Raw genomic sequence first — 10197 nt, 5'->3', positions numbered from 1 at the left:
CACTAGCATCGGTGGACACACATTTGATACCTTCTGCGCATAGATCACATTTAGCATCGGTTGACACATCTTTTGTACCTTCTCCGTATGGATCACTATCATCGGTTGACATGCCTTTGTTACCTTCCATGCATTGGTCATCACTAGCATCAATTGACACACCTTTGCTACTTTCTACGCATACATCATCACTAGCATCTTTTGGCACACCTTTACTATCTTCTCCGCATAGATCACTAGCATCAGTTGATACACCTTTGTTACCTTCTCCGCATAGATCAATAGCATAATTTGACACATATTTGTTACCTTCTCCACATAGATTACCACTAGCATCGGTTGACGCACCTTTGCTACTTTCTCCACATATATCATCACTAACATAATTTGATACACCTTTTCTACCTTCTCTGTGTTGATCATCATTAGCATCGACTGACACACCTTTGCTTCCTTTTCCACATAGATTACTAGCATCGTTTGACACATCTTTGTTACCTTCTTTGCATAGATCACTAGCATCAGTTGACACACCTTTATTACCTTCTTCGCATAGACCACCATCATCACCCCTTTTGTTGACGTTTACACCTCTGTATTCAGGAACATTTCCTTTGGTTTCAAGGTTGTCTTCGTCGGAGATAGCGTAATCATATATGGCCTTATTGATTGGATTGTAAAGTAGCGACCAAGCTAAGTAAGCTTTTTCAGTAGCTTCTTGTGTGAATGGGAAAGTGTTAACTGTGTCACCCCATTCCAAAAGATCCATTACTTTCATGATGTACTCGCTTTTAAGTGGTCCAGGGCCAACCATCTTAAGAATTCCATAGCAATCCAACAACCCGTGGGGGAGGCGGTTTTCTGCAGCGATAAGGATGTCACAAATGACCAAGACTTTCTCAAGCTCTTGATGTAGTTTGTTGCACATTGATTGATTCATTCGAATGATATGGCGAGCGCCCTTAAAGTCACGCTTCTTTAGAAGTCGGTGACACATTCCGACTACATCATCTTCAGATGCTGTGAGGTATTGTGAAGCATTTTCTTCGGATGATGACATGGAGACGACTTACGAAGTTACGATAACTGTGAAAGCTCTGCCGAGAGAAAGTGAGAGGTGTATTTTGGTATTTTAGATTAAATGGTGAAAATTCTTAGCACAATGAGACTATGATTTTATATTTGAGTTGTGAGGATAATGATTCAATATTTGGCTAAGCAGTTTTAAAATTTGAATTACCGTTTACCTCGCGGGAAAGCGTTGACTGTTTTTTCTTAGATAGATAATTATTAAATATTTTTCTATACATGCATAGTCAACTATTTTAAATTAAATTATTTTTGAATAACAAATTGAGTAATAAATCATTTTTCAAATTTGACTTTATAATTCAACAATCTCCCATTCAATTTTTAAACAATAATAAATGTAGAGATAAGAGTGAATCTTTTTAGTCAAAGACTCTAGGATTATATAGCTGGGTATGTTGATTCTTATTGGTATACATATTGGATAAAATTTTCTATATAAGCTAGTCAACTATCTTTTTAAGTTTTGACAGACTAAGATTTCTATAATAAAATTAAATTCTATTTGAATTGATAATTTAGTAGTAATATATATCATTTTTAGAAAATAATTTAGGCTTTTGTAAAATGTTAGTATTTATTATAATATTTTAATGTCTTTAAAATTAAATATGCATATTTCTCATATGTTACAAAATTTGAGGACATGTGACATTAATCTTAATGCATCATAATCATATTCGTTTGAGTCTTTAAATAGGCCTAACTGTAATAAGATATGGACATACATTTAGGAAAAAAGATGGTTGGCTACACAACTATAGAAGAATACATGGTTACACATGCCAAATATTATATTATACACTCAGGTACACGAACTAGATGTATTGCATGGCCACATGCATCAACTATACAACGTCATGTACTCAACACCATAGACATAAAATTCCAGTACACCGGTCACTGATTTTGGCGTTGACCGGTGTTGACCCCGGCGTTGACCAAAAAAAATATTCAATTTTTTTTTTTAATTTAATTTATAGTGTTAAAAAAACTAAAAATTATAGTTATTTTATAATGAATTTTTATGGTTTTGTATACTTTAATAAACTATAATCTTAGGAAGAAAATTGTAACAATAATTTTTGTATTTAAGTAAATCACATAATAAGTTAATGGTTTTGATTGACAATGTGAAAATAAGCAATTCTCTTACTAATTCATAAGATTTTTCGAGTTTCAGTTTAGATTATAATATTTTGAATTATTTTACTATTAGTTTAGCTCTAAATTTTTAAAAATAACTAATTATAATAAGAATGAATACATTAAATATATAAACAAAACTAGTGTTTAGATATTGAATATATATAAAAAATAGTTTTTTAATTAAATTGTTTATGGTTTGTATAATGAAAAATATATAATCTTAGGAAGAAAATTGCTATGATGATTTTGTATTTAAATAAATGAAATAATAAGTTAATGTTTTTATTAACAATATAAAAATAGTAATTCCCTTACTAATTCACATAATTTTCTAGTTTAAATTTAGATTTTAGTAGCTTGAATTATTTTACTATCTTGAATTTTTCTAGTTTTAATTTTGATTTTAATATCTTGAATTAAATACAAAATCATCGTCGTCATTTTCTTCCTAAGATTATATTTTTTAATAATATAATATTTTGAAATTGTTTATAATTTTTATAATAAAAAAATCAAAAATAATTATAGTTTTAAGTTTTTTAACAGTATAAATAAAATTATATAAAAAAAATTTGGAATATTTTTTTTGGTCAAAAACGGTCAACGCCAGAAGCAGTTGACCGATGTACCAGAATTTTATGTCTATGGTGTTGACTACATGACGTTGTATAGTTGATGCATGTGGCCATGCAGTACATCTCGTTCACGTAGCTGAGTGTATAATATGATATATGGCATGTGTGACCATACATTTCTCTATAGTTGGTGTAGCCAGCCATCTTTTTTCCTTAAATTTATGATGTGTAGTGTTGGCTTGGTACAAAGTTATCTATGATTGTTTAAAAAAAAAAAAAAAAAAATTTAGTTCATAATCAATGATAAATTGAAAATAAAATTGCAGACTCAGGTTTTATTAATAGAATGATAAATTTAGGATAATAAGCGAAAAACGAACACGACACTTAAACGCTTCAACATGCATAATCTTCTACTCGAACAAATTAGCTAATTTTTCTCCTTCTTGCATGGAATCATTTTCACTTGGATTCCATTAACAATGCACCTTTTCGCAGTCCGAGCCATTGAGATATCCATAAGGCCATCCACTTCCTCCTCCTCGTCATCAGAAATTATGATAACCTCATCATCAGAAATTATGATAACCTCATCATCGGGTTGAGGACCAACCTTTGGATTTTTAGGGACAAATGAAGCCTCTTCCAAAGGAGATTCATTGTGGAGCGCATGTGTCTTCTCAGGCGGCAGCAGAAAGGGATTCACATTCATTGCCTTAGAATCTTCGAAGTCCTTTGGTGCAAGTAAATCAGAGAAAATGAAACTATTTATCTCTCGTTTTCTTTTGTGCTCTCCACCATTACTATCTTCTCTACGTACGCCACCAACATCGGTTATGTGACCACCAGATTTATCACTCATTTGGCTGTCTGCGATGATGACTTCATGGACATTCCCTTGGGTTTGATCAAGCGTGTCCTCATCACCATTTTGGCTACCGTATATTATGTCTCTAGGGAAATTTTCTTGGGTTTGATCAAGATTTTCCCCATCACTGTTTTGGTTGTTGCCTACATCGATGTCTCCAAGGACATTTTCTTGGGTTTGATCAAAGTTTTCCCCATCATCGCTTTGACTGTCACCGAAGATGTCTCTGAAGACATCCCTTTGAGTTTGACCAAGGATGTCCCAATCATCGCTTTGATTGTTGCCAATGATGTCTCCAAAGACATTTCCTTGGGTTTGATCAGGGATTTCCCCATCACCACTTTGGTTATTACCTACATCAATATCTTTAAGGATTTTTCCTCGGTTTTGATCAAGGGTTTCTCCATCACCATTTTGATTGTCGTCGGTTACATCTCCGGGGACATATCCTTGGGTTTGATCAAAGGTGTCTCCATCACCGGTTTGACTGCCTCTTACATCGATATCTCCAAAGACATATTCTTGGGTTTGACCATGGGTGTTCCCATCATCGATTTTGTTGCCGCCTACATCGATGTCTCCATGGAAATTTCCTTGGGTTTGAATAAGGGTATTCCCATCACCGCTTATGCTACCGCCTACATCAATGTCTCCAAGAATAATTCCTTGGGTTTGAGAAAGGTCATCCCCGTCCTTGATGGCTTGACTACATAGCAACGACCAAGCTGACAAGGCTTTAATACAAGCTTTGTCGCTAAAGGGGAACTGGTTGTTCGAATCGCATAGTAAATACATTATTTTCACAAAGTCTTTTACTAAAAGCGGTCCTGGTGGTGTAACACGAACCATGCCATACAGATCTGATGAACCATCAGGGAGCGGGTTCTCTGCTGCGTAGAGAATATCAGCAATGACACCAGCTCTCTCAAATTCGTCTTGTAGTTTAGAGTTGCTTACTGTTTTTTTCTTATTAATGATTTCCCGAACTTCTTTATAGTCACCATCGCTGAGAAGTAGACAACACTGTTTTATCAATTCTTCATCTTTGGTTGTTGTGTGGTTCAGTTTCTCAGACGACATGATCACGATGAAAGCTCCCGTTGTAGAGAGAGAGAGAGAGAGAGAGAGAGAGAGAGAGAGAGAGAGAGAGAGAGAGAGAGAGAGAGAGAGAGAGAGAGAGAGAGAGAGAGAGAGAGAGAGAGAGAGAGAGAGAGAGAGAGAGAGAGAGAGAGAGAGAGAGAGAGAGAGAGAGAGAGAGAGAGGATGTGATGATCTTAAGATATGAAATAATAATTGTGCGATGGAAAGGGACACTGGTTTAATATTGTAAAACGATTCAAATTTTTGCTAAATGTAATTAATGCATAAATTTTAGTTTTACATGTTTCTGATAAGATTTCGTAAAAGTTTTTTTCCTATTTATTTTTTGAATTACTCTTTGAAACAACGTTTGATATCACTTGCGTTTGATATTATTCGTTTAAGTCAATTTAAATATTAGTACTAATGGTACTATGTATTTTCAACAACTAAAAGTAGATTATATTGATATGGAAATAAATATTTAAATATTTGAATTATTATTTATTTCCCGTGGAATCGTTGACTATTATTAATAAATATTAAAAAAAAAATAACTAATACTTATTATTGAAAAATAATATATCTAAAAATTCATTTTTATCAGCTAATTTGTGTTTCCCTTTTTTCATGGCTGTCATGTATATCTAAATAGTCAAACAATTTATCTTTGTGTCTACTTCTGGATTTCTATACTTTTTGAAGAATTACTACATATATAGAAAAATATCAAAAATTTTGTGCATGGAATCTCTATCACAGCCACTATATATATCCTAAGAAGATTCATCATTATCCACATTTACTATAACTATATAACTTAAATTTGTTAAATTTTTTGCTAAAATACATGATTATTTCAAAAAATTGCAGCCTCTTGTTGATTATCTTATCTTGAATCACATACAGAAAGAAAAAAAGATTACATTCTAAAACTTTTAAAAGCCCAATAAATATATAATCCATCCATACCCAATGAGAAGTTTACTAAAGCCCAATATAAACTAATTATAATTTCGCTGAACTTGGTTAATTTAATTCCACCTATACTAGTTTCAAGCCCAATTTAACGGCCCAATAAGAAAACGAACATGTACATAGCCTAATCTACCATAATCCCTACCGCACTTGATTCCTCCCTTATTTTCGCACCATTTCGCTTGACGTTTTCTGTTTCCCTCAACAATTTTCCCGGGAAAGAAAAAAAAAAGCTTTAGTGAAGAAAAAAAAAAAACAGAAAGGTTTCATTTTTTTTTTTTGGTATCTCAACCCAAATCTCAAATCTGGAGGAAAGAAACAGTAAGAGATTCAAATCAACGATGGAAGAAGATGAATCAACACCGAAGAAGAAGATAGATTCTCAGCTGAATCTTCCACCGTCGATGAATCGACCGACGGTCTCACTCGAGTCTCGAATCAACCGTTTAATCGATTCGAACCATTACCACTCTCCTTCGAAGCCTATTTACTCAGATAGGTTTATTCCGAGTAGATCTGGTTCCAATTTCGCGCTTTTCGATCTCGCATCTTCTTCGCCGAAGAAGGATGGGAAAGAAGACGCGGCTGGTTCGTACGCGAGTCTTTTGAAAACGGCGCTTTTTGGTCCGGTGACGCCGGAGAAAAGTGATGTTGTTAATGGGTTTTCTCCGTCGCGGAATATTTTTAGGTTTAAAACTGAGACGCAGAGGTCTTTGAACTTGTATTCGCCTTTTGGTTCTGATGAGGCTCCTGGTGTTAGCCCTAGCCCTGTTAAGTCGCCGAGGAAGATTCTTAGGTCTCCTTATAAGGTGAGTGTTTTGTTTTTTTTTTTTGATATTTGGGGGTTTCTAGGGGTTTTAGGGTTTGTGGGTTTAATTTAGGGTTTGTAGATTGTGTTATCTTAGATGATTTGTGTGTTGTTTGGTAGATTTGAGTTTTTGTGACTTGGGTTTCTTGATTGTGTTTGCCACTTTTCATCTTTTTGTGTACAATTATAAAATGCGACTTATGAAATCTTTGTGGAAGTGGTTGATGGTGGGGGCTGGATTGTATTTTAGGGAAGCGTAGTGTGTACTCTTTATCTAGTTTGATTTGAATTGTTTGTCCTTTTTTGTTGCATTTGCCCTGTTGATGAGAGTTGAGACTTCTTGTTGTTGTTAGGTATTGGATGCGCCGGCTCTACAAGATGATTTTTACTTAAATCTCGTAGATTGGTCGGCACAAAATGTTCTAGCAGTAGGACTGGGGAACTGCGTGTATTTGTGGAATGCTTGTAGTAGCAAGGTGAGTTTATTTTCTTTCCTTTGCCTTTCTAATTTGAAAATTGTGCTCCATTCTTGTATTAGAGAATGTCTTGTGATGTGAATCTTTTTCTGCTCTTTGCAGGTAACTAAGTTATGTGATCTTGGAGTCGATGATAGTGTTTGCTCCGTGGGTTGGTCACTACGTGGAACACATTTGGCGATTGGAACTAGTAGCGGAACAGTACAGGTTAGGCAATCAAGACACATCTAATTATTTAAGTCTAGACATGCCTCGATATACATTATCCTTTGGCTTCTTGATTTTGGAAGGGTTTTTTTTAAGTGACTAGGTTGACTTAAACAATAGGAATGGTATGAGACCTTGAAATGTTAGTTTTGCAATTATTCTTTAACAGGAATGCACTAACTAGTTTAGTTCTTCGAATCATGTTGCCTGCATTAACATGATCCTTGGTGGTTAAGATTGATATTTGTCTTAAGATTTGAGGAAATAGTCATAAACTTTTAATGGGAAACTTACCCTTACTGTTTTCTGTTACTAGATCTGGGATGCGGTACGATGCAAGAGTATAAGGACAATGGAAGGTCATCGGCTTAGAGTTGGAGCCTTGGCATGGAGCTCATTGGTTCTGTCTTCTGGTAGTAGAGACAAGAGTATACTTCATAGAGATATAAGGTCTCAAGAAGATCATGTCAGTAAGCTAACGGGTCACAAATCCGAAGTATGTGGACTCAAATGGTCTTTTGACAATCGCGAGTTAGCATCAGGAGGAAATGACAATAAGGTAAATATATATCTTCATTTTGTGTCTGAAACAACATGATTTTTCAAGCACGGGTAATGATTCTAGGATCTTGCAGCTTTTTGTATGGAACCAACATTCAACACAACCGGTTTTGAGATACTGTGAACACGCCGCAGCAGTGAAAGCCATTGCCTGGTCACCACATGTTCACGGACTTCTTGCTTCCGGTGGCGGCACTGCTGATAGATGTATCCGTTTTTGGAACACAGCGACAAACACTCATCTAAATTGCATAGACACCAACAGTCAGGTAAGGCCAGTTTATCTGACTTTGAATAAACGACAGACATTTCACATTATAGCTAAATAATCATCTTATACATACAGGTGTGTAACCTGATGTGGTCTAAGAACGTGAATGAGCTTGTGAGCACACACGGATATTCCCAGAACCAAATCGTCGTTTGGAAATATCCAACAATGTCTAAAGTAAGAATTCTTTCTTCTTCATCTTGGTTTCTTTTCTTGATTGCTGAATTTTTGGGATTTTAATGATTCAAACTGTTCTCTTCCAGTTGGCAACTCTCACTGGTCACACATTCCGCGTTCTGTACCTTGCAGTCTCACCCGATGGACAGGTTAGTCTTTTATTTTCCTCATTGTATAATCACATACTTTTGCTTACTCATTATGCGGTTGTCTATCTTCCGCATTAAAACACTTTTCTTGTATTCGTACGGCAGACGATTGTGACAGGAGCAGGAGATGAAACCCTTAGATTCTGGAATGTCTTCCCTTCCCCAAAATCTCAGGTAAAGAACACCGCCGCATATATTCTTGATTCTTAAATCTTAATCCTGTGAAAATGATCAATAAGTCACACACACATACACTCTGTTTGGTAATCTCAGAACAGGGAGAGCGAAATCGGAGCATCATCGTTTGGTAGAACAACAATCCGGTGAAACCTTGACATGATTATTTTCTTAATTTTAATCTCCGGTGATAAAGAAGAAAGCTAAATCACAGCCGGATTAGTTAGTCCTTCCTAACCAAACCTCCCAGGGATTTTGTGTAAGTCTTTTCTCATGAATATGCAAAAGTTAGTCGAAGCAACTAATGCCATATTTCATATCAACGTTTAGGTTCTTTTCCACCATGTATAGATTGGATTTTTTTTTCTGTATATACCAAGGAGAATGTAAAATATAGTTTTCTCCTTCCCTAGAGTTCGATGTTTTAAGGACCCCTAACTACTATTTACTATTGGTTTTGTCTATTTGATCTCTTTACTTAGTCTAAGTTTCAATATTTTTACCAGACTGTGTTGAGGTTGAAGTAAGAAAAATGGCCGACAAGGATCAACTTCTCTCAATTATTTTTATCGCATTTCCCACGTTAAGGTGTGGCCCTAGTAACAACAGTATAGAAACCATGCAAGACCAAAAACGATTTTTGATATATTAGAATGATGATTTTGATCTATCCTCCTTATTGCTTCCAAGTTTCATTCACCCAATTCAATATTCCAACCAAAAAGGAAAATGTTTCACGTAATCTAACATCCTTATTGTTACCTTCATTAGGCAACAAAGACATTATTTTGTTAAAGTGTTTTTAGTTAAACAGTTTTGTTCTATTTTATATAATGTTTTTTTTTTTTTTGCTTGTTTCATTTTATTAAATGTTTTGTAGGTTTCTAATTCCATGCAAAGTTTTATCATGTATTTTGTTGTCATTTCTACCATACAGTAACTTTTATAAATAAATAAAAAGATGCGCGTTGTATTCGTTGATTCTCAGCGAATATAATTTTACAAATTTTTAGATTCTTTGAGATATATTCTTGATTCATCCTTATGAATTTTTTTTTTTCCTAAGCAAAAGATTGTGAATACATAGTAGTTAGTAATGTATTATTGGGTTAAGAACAGATATAAAACATACGTCGTGATCGGTGGGACAGAAAACGAAGACGAATCTTTGCACCTCACGTTTTTTTCTATTTCATTTTGCATGTTTCAATTCCTCCAATTATGATCTACGTACAATCAATTCATGTATTTTGTTTGTTTCCTCAGTACATAATAATTCAAAAAAGCCTAGTGTCACCTTCTGTTCAAAAATCTAAGAAAAAGTTACGTTTGCACGACCATTGCTGTAGAAATAATTGACTCGATCGACCCAACAACAAATAATGCAACTCATTCTTCACTAATCATGTTAGCTCATCTTGTTCTTTATCACATCATCATCATTTGTCATTTTAATATGTTACAACGATAGATAATATATAGAACTACAACATTGGGGCTAATTAATGTGATAATATATGAAAATGCTAATTTGATATAAAAACATTTAAGAAAAATCTTGCACATGACATAAATAGTTTGAGTCGGCCTCGTTATCATTATCTAGAGGAACAACGAAAACATGATGCTAAG

The 10197-nt window shown here is 34.6% G+C and overlaps 1 protein-coding gene across 1 annotated transcript; it reads left to right on the top strand.

Annotated features, from left to right (window-relative positions):
- The first annotated feature begins 5958 nt into the window (after window positions 1-5958).
- Window positions 5959-9070, top strand: LOC17883049 (protein FIZZY-RELATED 1). The gene is made up of 9 exons (XM_006287601.2): window positions 5959-6548; window positions 6901-7023; window positions 7126-7230; window positions 7547-7789; window positions 7866-8060; window positions 8138-8239; window positions 8326-8388; window positions 8494-8562; window positions 8662-9070. The coding sequence occupies exons 1-9, from the start codon at window positions 6081-6083 to the stop codon at window positions 8713-8715; spliced, it is 1422 nt and encodes a 473-aa protein (XP_006287663.1). The 5' UTR covers window positions 5959-6080; the 3' UTR covers window positions 8716-9070.
- The last annotated feature ends 1127 nt before the right edge of the window (window positions 9071-10197 follow it).

The sequence above is a fragment of the Capsella rubella genome, unplaced genomic scaffold, assembly GCF_000375325.1.
Source record: "Capsella rubella cultivar Monte Gargano unplaced genomic scaffold, Caprub1_0 scaffold_6, whole genome shotgun sequence".
Lineage (NCBI taxonomy): Eukaryota > Viridiplantae > Streptophyta > Magnoliopsida > Brassicales > Brassicaceae > Capsella > Capsella rubella.
The sequence above is the reverse complement of the archived record's forward strand: the minus strand, read 5'-3'. Positions and strand labels throughout refer to the sequence as shown.